Raw genomic sequence first — 12,101 nt, forward strand, 5'->3', positions numbered from 1 at the left:
TGTGTGTGTGTGTGTGTGTGTGTGTGTGTGTGTGTGTGTGTGTGTGTGTGTGTGTGTGTTATTGTTGCAGAGTGAACAAAAACTCAGGGGATGATCATCTCACAACTCTACAGAAAATATACTTTTATACGGTTTTTAGTCTTAACAAACGACGCTGATTTAGCAAAAAGAGCGGATAGATTATTGCACAGAGTATCCATATGTGTTGGCTTTTATTCTGAAGGGTCCTGACCGGAAAAGAAACTTCCCTCGCGGTAACTACTGGCTGTGGATGTCAAAGCTGGTAGCTTGGTGGCGCAACATTTGATTTCATTACTCTAATAAAGACAATGTCCAGGTTTAGGAAGACGGATAAAGTGGACAGTCTGGCGGGCTTTCGGACGGAGAAGACCGAACCGACTGTCCCTTCCGGTTTGCTGAAGGCAGCCAGGAAAAGCGGCCAGCTCAACCTGTCCGGCCGGGGGCTGACAGAAGGTAAGTTTCACGGTTTCACCGGTTAACCTTCATTCATTACGTTATCTGAGAAGGTTTGTTTGATTATGAGGGATTCCCCAGAAGTGCGGATCTATGCCAACACAAATGTCTAAAGTAAGGTTTACCGCCTTTTCTGTTTGTTGACAGTTGAAGCCAACAGGACCCAGGTTATGGAAGCGGCCATGTTGGATTTATGGGACAAGAGTCTGCGCAGTTTAGAGATGTCAGGCGTTAAGCCCCGCCCACTCTCACACATGGTGTCAAATGAGCTTTTAGGCTTGAAATAACAAACTTATTAGATAAATTAATAAAAAGAGTGAAATCATGTTTATCTTTGGGTGGTGGGTGTAAGGATAGACACCTACAATTAATTCAGTTCAACTCAAATTAAGGATGTTATCAGCCATAACACTAATAATATCAGATATCGATATTGGCTGAAATTTTCAGATCGGTGCACCCCTACTTCCAATGATAGTCATATTAACATTAGCAAACCCACCAAATAAAGTTACAGGTATAGACGTACCGGTAGTTCTGGTATCTTTGTTTTTATCATTATATTTTAACAGATAAGTTTGGGAGTCTTGCAGCTTATTTTAAATGTGTTCAGACATTTGGGTTGTGAGCATCACTTTATTTGAAACCAAAATAAAACTAACAGGATTAAAAACATACTTTTTTGAGCAAACTAATGGATACATGTTTGGTTTATGGTTGGCACAGGGGGAGCTTTAGCCAGGTTAACCTGTCTATAAGAGTCTGTGTTTCTCACTTGACATTAAAATGTGTTTCAGTCCCTCAGAGTGTTTATCGTCTCAACACGGACGCGCCAGAGGAAGCCCAGCAAGATGTTTCCTTTGGGGGATCGGATCGCTGGTGGGAACAGACGGACCTCACTAAACTGTTGCTGTCGTCCAATCAGCTGAAATGTCTGTCTGATGACATCAGACTGTTACCTGGACTCACTACTCTAGATGTAAGTAGTACATGTAGGGAGTCTGGGCCGAGTCAGAATGAGCTGTTTGGCAAATTTTCTTTACAAATGTGGCATCATTTAAAGGGGCTTTCCAACGATGTAACTTTTATTGCTAAGAAGCGTTGTTATATTTAGGTAATAATCAACCAAACACTTATTATTATTATTTTTACTTTTTGTCCAAATTTAAATGGATGGATGTATTTTATTCATTCCAGCCTGGGACTTCTTTTTCAGCAACAGACAAAAATGTAGTATAAAATGAAAAGACAATAATCAAACCAATGCAACAAGTCGACGGCTTTGAACAAAACTGTAAATTGTCCTTACACTCAGCAGAAACTTGCTCCCTGTAGATTTATTATCTTTTATTGATAATCTTCCTTCTAGATTTTCATTCTTTGAGTTTAACTCGCTTTGATTTACTAAACTTGAAACAAGCTGTGAGTGAAAATCTTCATTTATTTTCTCTGTAGCTTCATGACAACCAGCTGAACAGTTTACCCGGAGCACTCGGAGAACTTCAGGAGCTGCAGCAGCTTCGCCTCAGGTACCTGCAGTCTCAGAGGCTTTAGTCTTTTTCAGTTTTTCTCCAACAGGAAAACGTCTCAACTCAAAACCAAACAGAGCCCTGTTTTAAATGGCGTTTTCTTTGTGTGTTTTTTTTTTTTGACCAGCCATAACCAGCTGTCATCACTTCCTGTGGAGGTGTTCTCTCTGAAGAACCTCCGTTGCCTCACGTTGCAGCAGAACCTTCTGGAGAGCCTGCCCGAGGAGCTGGGTCAGCTGCAGAGCCTTACAGAGCTGGTAAAATCAGAGCTGGGCAGCTTTACTGACAGCAGAAATCAGGCGTCTGTCTCAGAGGTTAAAACAAAGGAGCTGTAGCTACAGATATCAGAGCCAGCTGCCAGAAAACATTTCCAGCATCCCTAATAATTTTTGTATTGTGTTTACAATCATTACGTTCCTGTGTTGTGATTGGCTGACGGAGGTATCCTGTTTTCTGGGGTTATTAAAAGGATGTGTCCAACAATCACCTGCTGGGTTTGCCCTCCAGTATCGGCTGCCTCACAAAGCTGCAGAAGTTGAGCCTCTGTCAGAATAAGCTGCCCTCTCTGCCTGACAGCCTGTCACACCTTACAGGTAAGGATGCCACGGCACATAAAGCACAGAAACAAATGTTTAAACAAGCTGTATGTATTTATAATGTGCAACACTTTGTAAGAGCCGAAGTTTAATTCAACCTTCTTTAACACAAACTCATATGAAAGTGCTGTCAGCCTGATCTTTTCTCTGCTCAAACCCATCTTATTCACAGACGCTGAACTAGATAATCATGAATTTATACATTTTAAACCAGTGTGCCAGAGTTTAATATAACAGGAACAGTACAGTTTAGTTATCGCATTCTGGTTTCAAAATGCAAAAACCAGCAGACTGGGATCAACTCTAAACACTTAATAGGACAATAATAGGTCGTCATCTGTCAGAGCTGAGATGAGAAGTAGAAATCTATATTTAATATGGTTGTGAATCTTTAGAAGGCCACAAAGTTTACAGAATGGTCTGTTTTTTTGGTTTCAAGGATAACAGGATATCTTCTTCCTCAAACATGGTGAAATAGATGAAGCAGAGTTTTTGAAGTGGTGTTTTCTTGGAGCTATCAGCAGTCAGCATCTTACCTGCATTAGACCAGTGTTTTCAGATGATTGCAGTTCAACAAAAGCCTGTTAATCAGTTATCAACTGAAAACAGTTGTGATAAAGCAGGGAAACATCTAAAACATGCAGGACGGTGTGCCTTGAGGACCAGGGTTGAAAAACACTGCATTAGACAGTGGTCTGAATGATCACTCAGTTTGAAGAATCAGACACAAGTTCCTCCATTTTTTTTTCTTTTTACACCAAGCGGCCTTCAATCTTTCTTAGAGCTCAGAGTTCACTTATCAGAAGCTGCGTCTGTTTCCAGCACTGCAATTTCTGGTTCTGTGACCAAAAAAAATGTTCTAACTCAGCACCAGTTCTGTGCTAGACCAGAGCTAGGAACTGTTTTTATCAGGAGCTTTATCAAAAGGTGAGTGCCATGTTTAAACATGTGCAGTTAGTTTCACTGAAGACAAAATAACAAATAGAGGGGCATATGTTGCAGGTGCTTTGGAGAAACTGAGACGTTTATTTTCTAAACATGTCCCAGTAGCTTTCAAACCCCAAAACACATTACGGCAAAGGCTGGTTCACCCCAAAGATCCGGTGCCCCGGCACAAACAGAGCAATGTTGTATATGCTGTTAAGTGCCAGGAGGACTGCGACCAGTTATACATCGGGGAAACAAAGCAGCCACTGTTCAAAAGAATGTCCCAACACAGACGAGCTACATCTAATGGCCAGAACTCTGCAGTTTTCACTCATTTACAGGCCAGCGGACACTCTTTCAGAGATGAGGATGTTCTCATTCTTGATAGAGAGGAAAGTTGGTTTGAGAGAGGAGTAAAAGAAGCCATTTTTGTGAAGAAAGACCGTCCATCATTAAACAGAGGTGGAGGCCTCCGTTTTCTGTTGTCCCCTTCCTACAGTGCTGCTATTGCCAGTATCACTCCACCCCCTGTTAACAGTAGGTGTTAATTAGGTGTCAACGATAGCCATGTGATGTGAGTATCAGTCACATGGAGGCAGTGCTTAAAAGCCTGAATTTTGCCTGAAACTCTCAGACTGAAGAAGTCTCTTGGAGGAGAGACGAAACGTTTCATTAGAGAAGAACCCGTCCAGAAGACCTATACAATTTTTTTCTTTTTGATTTTTTTACCTGGATTACTGAGATGCATCAGGAAACAAATACAGGCTGCAGCAGCAGTGATGCTTCAGCTTCTTTGCTTAATTCACTCATCATCATGTTGTCTCTGTCACTCTGTGGTCTTGGAGACATAGAACTGCTCTGCATCTAAACCCAGATGAAGCACCCACACCGGTCCTTTCTGCTGCACCTCCAGCGCCTCGCCTCAGACTAAACACACTGGTTTGCTTTCACTTTAGTAAAAACAAACAAACAAACAAACAAACAAAAAAAACAGGATTCAGCACCCTTGTGCTGTTTTAAGTACTTTATGAATAAAACAGACATATTGAGAAAATAAAGTAAATTACATGAGTTTAAACATGTAAAACATTTTGAAACTACAGCAAACAGCTGAAAAGAACAGAGCTATAATACACAGTGAGGTTTTTGAACCAACTCCGAGTCAAAGACAAGGGAATAATGGTGTGTTGAAGACTGAGAGAGAGACTGACCAACACTTTCTTTGTTGTTTTCCATCAGAGGTTAAACTTCTGGACCTCAGCAGTAACCAGCTGTCAGACATTCCTGCCAGCCTATCAGGGATGGTTTCTCTGCAGCAGCTTTATCTGCGACACAACAAGCTGTCCCGACTGCCCCCCCTCCCAGCTCCCGCACTTAAAGTAAGAAACTTTCATTCATTTCATTCATTTGTGTTGTAACACTGATAGTAATGCAGTCATTCTACATATTTCTGTAATAAAACTGACAACAAGTGTGTGCATGTGTGTGTGTGTAGGAGCTGTATGTTGGGAACAACCAAATCGAGCTGCTGGAGGCTGAGCAGCTGGCCAGCTTTACAGTCATTTCTCTTCTAGAACTGAGAGACAATAAGATCAGAACCCTTCCAGAACAAATCCCTGTGCTGCCAGAACTGACACGCCTCGACCTGACCAACAACGACATCAGCGTGTACGTCTTTATACACCACACTCAGTCAGGAGTAAATCATTTGTACAGTAGGCCTCCTTCACACTGGATTCATACAAACAGATCCTGAATGCTCCTGGTGCTTGTTACGTCTGTCCACACAAGAGCCTGTTGTGTAAAGCTTTTTATTCTTTCAGCTTTGTGTTCTATGAAGATAAATTAGTCTCAAAATTATTTGAAAGAGCAAGCAAGAAAATTTGAGAGAGAGAGAGAGCAAATAGATATGTGTCCACATGGAAAAGTTTTAAGAGCAGTAGTTTTAGAAACTGGTTTCCAAAGTGGAAAAATCCTGAAACACCACCCTTGTGTTCTCATGTGGACAACCTTTTGAAAACCATGTTTATTAACATTAATCAGAGATTACACGCTGTGTTTGTGCTGCAGATGATTATTTCTCATTTACAGCAAAGCCGTCATGTAATGTTCAAAGTTGTTCAAAATACTGCTTCATGCTTTGTTCAGTTCTGTCCTCCCTTTATTGGCCACAAAATTGATTCAAAAATCGAATGTTGCTTATAAATGTCTAAATGGCCTTGCTTTATGTTGTGTATCATCTGATCAGTTGCTTTTGGTCGTCCAGAAAACTAGGCTGAAACTCAGAGAAGATCAGGATTTTTTTTGTTCCACACAGTTGAGTTTAAAATGTTCAGCCATCATTTTTAGCAGGTTTTCACCAGGTGTTCAGCTGCTGAATGAGGATGTTTGTCTGCCAGGCTTCCAGCTTCCCTCAGCCTGCTGCCCAACCTGAAGGTGATGCTGCTGGAGGGAAACCCTCTGAGAGGAATCAGGAGAGATCTTCTGTCTGTGAGTTCAAAATTACAAACAAGGAACAACATTCTGACTGTATAAAACCTGTGGTGCACAGCTGAACATTGTTAACTGGTTTCTTCTAAGTGCGACATCTCAAGATCACACATAAAGGTTTGACCCAAATGACTCTATTTATCCTCATAAGATGATCTCAGTTTGAAACACTGACATGAAAGGCAGCCAGTGATAAACATATGTTTGAGGAATTTGTAGTTGATTAGAAAATCTTTACTAACCTGTCCTGTTGTCTTCACCACAGAAAGGGACCGGTGACCTTCTAAAATACCTCAGAGGAAGAATTAAAGGTAAATTCATCTTTTTGTGTTTCATTATGCATGTGCACATTCTATTCTGAGTCAGTGCTGGTGAAGACACAAGTGTTTGCTTACAAACACCACTTTGGTTCCTTCACTGTCTGTGCTGTGTGAGTTAAGTTGTGTTGGGAGAGCAGGACTGTCTCCTCTGGTTCTGCTTGTTGAAGAGCTGCCATGTTGTCCACTTTCCATTGTTTACCTGTTGATTCTTCTCAGCGTTCTCAGCCTTCTGCACATCTATACTTTTACTTATAGTCTGAAATAAATTGGACATTTATGCCAACACCTAGAGGATGGGAATGTCTGAACATAACTGTATATATTGTGGACTAAATAATATTGAAAGTTTGTGTTTTGGATTTGATCTGTTTTGATTGTAGAGGAGCCTGAGAAGGCAGATGAAGAGCAAACGGCCATGACTTTACCTTCCCAGGCTAGAGTCAATGCACATAACATCAAAACTCTGAAGGTGTTGGGCTACAGGTTAGTAATGCTCACATGTAGATTTGTGTTTTCCTCGTGGTGTAGGACCTTTATGGTGGTGGTCTTTTAATAGTAAACTCAACACAGGAGCATTGGATATGATCCTTTGGTTGATTAACTTAGTAGGATGTGAAAAACTCAACTAAAAAATAAAAAAACTCAGTTTTAAATTAAAGTTTTCATGGTACTTTTTTGTACCGTTGCACCACTGGTAATTTGTTTTACTGTCCGTCCGTTTTCTTCCGCTTATCCTGGGTCGGGTCACAGGGGCAGCAGCCTAAGCAGAGAGACCCAGACTTCCCTCTTCCCAGACACTTGGGCCAGCTCCTCTGGGTGAATCCCAAGGCATTCCCAGGCCAGCCGAGAGACATAGTCCCTCCAGCGTGTCCTGAGTCTTCCTCTGGGCCTCCTCCTAGTAGGACGTGCCCGGAACACCTCACCAGGGAGGCATCCAGGAGGCATCCTTACCAGATGCCCGAGTCACCTCAACTGGCTCCTCTCGACATGGAGGAGCAGCGGCTCTACTCTGAAGCCGGGTTCACACCAGACGCGTTGAGCAGCCAAAGCAGCCAGTTTACATGCAAAGTCTATGGTGGACGCACATCTAGGAGTAGCGCGGCATGTTTTGCCAGTTTAGGGCAGCGCACAAGTTAGCGGTAGGATTCGGCAGAGCATTTGTCATGCATGCGAAGCGTCCAAAGTAGCCGCTGCTCGACGCGCAGCAGCAGCAACCAATCAGAGAGAATAATTTTTCCACGTGACGGTTTCCTGAACCTGACACAGACGGACAGGAGTTCTTTAGCTGAAATCGACCATATGCAGTTGATGTTCTGGCTGGAGATATCAGCACCGATGTGTGTCAGCAGCTCGTTAAACTGACTGCGGTGTTAACTGAGCTCGGGACAACAAAAAAAAGTCTGTCAGCTTGCAGCTCCTGGAGTGGCGAAACTAAGGAACAAACCGCCTCTAAATTATCTGGTGAATTAATTATCTGGTGTGCGCAACGTTCGCTTGCTCTTTAGTAAATAAAACAAAGCCATTTTATTTATTTTGTTTTTATTTCACCCGTCATTAAAGGCAGACCAGAAAAAAACCAAGATGCTCCTCCTTCTTCAGACGCGCGTCTAGTCTGCTGCTGCGTTCACACCGAACTTGTTTTAGTGCGTCCAACTTGAGGCATTGGGCGCATTTTTGCTGCTCAAAACGCACTTGGTGGGAACTCGGCTTAAGACCCTCCCAGATGTCACTGAGCTTCTCGCTCTATCTCTAAGGGAGAGCCCAGACACCCTGTGGAGGAAACTCATTTCAGCCGCTTGGATCCGCAATCTCGTTCTTTCGGTCACTACACAAAGCTCATGACCATAGATGAGGGTAGGAACATAGACCAACCGGTAAATTGAGAGCTTTGCCTTCTGGCTCAGCTCTCGTTTCACCACGACAGACTGGTACAGCGCCCGCATCACTGCAGACGCAGCACCAATCCGTCTGTCGATCTCCACCTCCATTCTCCCCTCATTCGTCAACAAGACCCCAAGATACTTAAACTCCTCCACTTTGGGCAGGACCTCCTCTCTGACCCGGAGGCGGCACTCTACCGTTTTCCAGCTCAAGACCATGGTCTCGGATTTGGAGGCACTGATCCTCATCCCGGCCGCTTCACTCAGCTGCGAATCGCTCCAGTAAGAGCTGGAGATCACGGTCTGATGAAGCCAATAGGACCACATCATCCACAAAATGCAGAGATGTGATCCTAAGGTCACCAAAAAGAATCCCCTCAACACCTTGGCTGTGCCTAGAAATTCTGTCCATAAAAGTTATGAACAGAATCAGTGACAAAGAGCAGCTTTGTCAGAGTCCAACTCTCACCGGAAACGTGTCCTACTTAATACCAGCAATGCAGACCAAGCTCTGGCACCGGTCGTACAGGGACCTAACAGCCCGTATCAATGGGCCTGGTACCCCATACTCCCAGAGTACCCCCCACAGGAGTTCCAGAGGAAAATGGTTGAACGCCTTCTCCAAGTCCACAAAACATGTAGACTAGTTGGGCGAACTCCCATGCACCCTCCAGGACCCTGCTAAGGGTGTAGAGCTGGTCCGCTGTACCACGACCAGGACAAAAACCACACTGCTCTTCCTGAATCCAAGATTCAACTATCCGATGGACCCTCCTCTCCAGGACCCCCGAATAGACCGTACCAGGGAGGCTTAGAAGTGTGATCCCCCTATAGTTGGAACACACTCTGCTATCCCCCTTTTTAAATAGGGGGACCACCACCCCGGTCTGCCAATCCAGGGGAACTGCCCCCGATGTCCACGCGATATTGTAGAGTCGCGTCAACCAATGCAACCCCACCACATCCAGAGCCTTAAGGAACTCCGGGTGAATCTCATCCACCCCAGGCACCCTGCTACCGAGGAGCTTTTTAACCACCTCAGTGACCTCGGCACCAGAGATTGGAAAGTCTGACTCAGGGTCCTCAGGCTCTACTTCCTCATGGGAAGACATGTTGGTAGGATTGAGGAGGTCTTCGAAGTATTCTGCCCACCGACCCACAACGTCCCTAGTTGAGGTCAGCAGCGCACCATCCCCACCATAAATAGTGTTGGTGGCGAAACGCTTTCCACCCGAGACGCCGGATGGTGGACCAGAATCGCCTCAAAGCCATACGGAAGTCTTTTTCCATGGCCTCTCCGAACTCCTCACACGCCCGAGTTTTTTCCTCAGTGACCACCCAAGCCACAATCCGCTTGGACTGCCGATACTTATCGGCTGCTTCCAGAGTCCCACAGGCCAAAAAGACCCGATAGGACTCCTTCTTCAGCCTGACAGCATCCCTCACCGCCGATGTCCACCAGCGGGTTTGAGGATTCCCGCCACGACAGGCACAGACAACCTTAGAGCCACAGCTCAGGTAAGCCACCTCGACAATGGAGGCACGGAACATGGCCCACTCTGACTCAATGTCCCCCACCTCCCCCGGAACGTGTTTGAAGTTCCCTCGGAGGTGTGAGTTGAAGGCCCGTCCGACGGGAGACTCTGACAGACGTTCCTAGCAGACCCTCACTATACGTTTGGGTCTGCCAGGTCTGACTGACATCCTCCCCCACCAACGGAGCCAACTCACCACCAGGTAGTGGTCAGTTCACAGCTCTGCTCCTCTCTTCACCCGAGTGTCCAAAACATGCGGCCACAGATCAGATGAAACAGATCAGTAGAGACATTGATGTTCCATAATTGGTGTTAAAATGCTACAGTGTGAATTTCTTTCTGTATATTCAGTGACAAACAGGCAGAGATTATTCCAGATGAGCTGTTCAATGCTTCAGCAGATCAAGGAGTAATCAGTGTCAACTTCAGCAAAAACCAGCTCAAGTCAATACCGTCCAGGTACACAAAATATTAACAGAGCAATTTCTACAACACAGTAATGTTTTTCTAATAAATTTGATTGACAAAACTAACCACACTGATTCTGTGTTCAGACTGCTGGATCTTCAATCATCACTGTCAGATCTCAATCTGGGTTTCAACAAACTCACCAGCTGTTCTGAAATCTGCAAATTACTACAACTCACACACATCGACCTCAGGTACACACACACATCAACCTCAGGTACACACACATGAAAAACCTCAGGTATACCCACACATTGACATCAGATACACACTTATAAATTCATGAAGTGGTTCATAAGATATTTTGGTAACACACTCAAATACTCACAGACACACACATAGGTTTTTCTATCCTCGTGGGGATTTTGCATTGACTTCCATTCATTTTTCAGTCATTTCTATAGCCTAACTCTGACCCATTTACCTAAACCTAACCACCCCATTACATACCTGACCCTAAACCTACACCCCCCCCCACCCAAAATCAGCATCTGTATCTGAAAGGATCAGATGTTGATCCCCATAAGGAGCATTTGGTCACCACAAGGCTGTGTTTGAAAATGGTCCCTATAATGTAGCAACAACATGTCCACACACACATACAGGAACAGATAGAATTGTTTGACTTTCTGCAGCTAACAATAAATGTTTACATAAGTATCAAGCCATTAAGACTGACAGAACTAGCATCAGAATGTTTAAAACAGCACTGCTGGTCATCTTTATTGCTCTTCTTTTTGTTTCAGGAATAACCAGCTGAGTGATTTACCATCTGAAATGAAGAACCTGACTAAACTACGCTCAATTATCCTCAACTACAACAGGTTAGTAACTATTTTAGAGGAAAACTCCTCAACATTTAATACTCCAGGAAAACTGGTCGTTGCAGTTGAGTGATCTTGGGGTGGTCCTCAGAGGTGTATTTAGGATGCAGTGGCCTCTTCATTGTGCTTTGTGGACCCATAGGTCTGCTGTAGTTTTGAGCATGCAGTAAACGTCTAGGTCAGAGGTCACTAATAGGCGGACCTCGGTCCGGATCCGGACCGAGTGGGGGTCTCATGCGGACCCGAACGCAATACATGATCAGTCCCTTTCATAAGTCAAATCCGCACAATTACCGCACAGACCAGTCCGGCTTTAAGCCACCCCAGGTCATTCATAAGACCACAGGTGAAGGCGGGCAGGTCCCGCTCACGTAAACGTGTTCATAATGAACCTGCAGCGCTGATCCAAAAGAGGCGTGGAGCAGCTGAGCTGAACCGGACCGTGACGTAGCTTTTTATTATGGGACAGACGCCTGCTGCCTCGTATCAAACAAAACAACTGAATTAGCTCACTTTAGTGGTTCTGTGGCGGTTAAATATTTTAAAAATAATTATACAAAGTTACTGTTTCGTGTCATTTTTAATATTCCCTCTAATAATTCTCCAGCTGCGCTGACGTATCAAGCGCGCGCGCGCGCACACACACACACACACACACACACCACAGCCCCTCCGCTGCTCGCCCCTCTACGTTAGAGAGAGGGAAAAAAAGAACGAAACGTCCGCACGTTGTTGTTTCGTGTCATTTTTAATATTCCCTTGTTAATAAATCTGCYTGGTGATTAATCTTGTGGTCGCTCAAATTCTGTGCGCGGATCCATTTCTGGTTTACCGGCGCAGCTTTTACAGTACGGTAGATGATCAAAGTCAAAGGAAACCCACAGACCAGGGGTCAGATTTATAAAACTGGCGTACGCCCAATTTGAGCCCAGAAACTTGCGTACGCCACTTTTTACGCCAAGGTTGTGATTTATAAAATCCAAACTTGACGTGAAAATGTGCGGTGCCTCACACCAGACTTAAATTAAATAAGTTTTACCTGACTTATTTAATTTAAG

The 12,101-nt window shown here is 44.3% G+C and overlaps 1 protein-coding gene across 2 annotated transcripts in view; it reads left to right on the forward strand.

Annotated features, from left to right (window-relative positions):
- Positions 1-63: 63 nt before the first annotated feature.
- The window catches only part of lrrc40 (leucine rich repeat containing 40), a 14,442-nt gene continuing 2,404 nt past the window's right edge, over positions 64-12,101 (forward strand). Inside the window, exons 1-13 of one of the 2 annotated variants that reach the window (XM_014008074.1) lie at positions 69-474; positions 1,272-1,453; positions 1,930-2,003; positions 2,131-2,260; positions 2,473-2,596; positions 4,766-4,905; positions 5,022-5,194; positions 5,926-6,016; positions 6,282-6,327; positions 6,717-6,819; positions 10,103-10,210; positions 10,306-10,413; positions 10,966-11,043. In XM_014008074.1, coding sequence (XP_013863528.1) covers positions 330-474; positions 1,272-1,453; positions 1,930-2,003; positions 2,131-2,260; positions 2,473-2,596; positions 4,766-4,905; positions 5,022-5,194; positions 5,926-6,016; positions 6,282-6,327; positions 6,717-6,819; positions 10,103-10,210; positions 10,306-10,413; positions 10,966-11,043 — 1,502 coding nt within the window. In that variant the 5' untranslated portion in view covers positions 69-329. Of the gene's footprint in view, positions 475-1,271; positions 1,454-1,929; positions 2,004-2,130; positions 2,261-2,472; positions 2,597-4,765; positions 4,906-5,021; positions 5,195-5,925; positions 6,017-6,281; positions 6,328-6,716; positions 6,820-10,102; positions 10,211-10,305; positions 10,414-10,965; positions 11,044-12,101 lie in introns of both variants that reach the window. The other variant, XM_014008075.1, reaches the window with a different exon arrangement.

This window comes from Austrofundulus limnaeus, unplaced genomic scaffold (genome assembly GCF_001266775.1).
Source record: "Austrofundulus limnaeus strain Quisiro unplaced genomic scaffold, Austrofundulus_limnaeus-1.0 Scaffold47, whole genome shotgun sequence".
In the NCBI taxonomy this organism is placed as follows: Eukaryota; Metazoa; Chordata; class Actinopteri; order Cyprinodontiformes; family Rivulidae; genus Austrofundulus; species Austrofundulus limnaeus.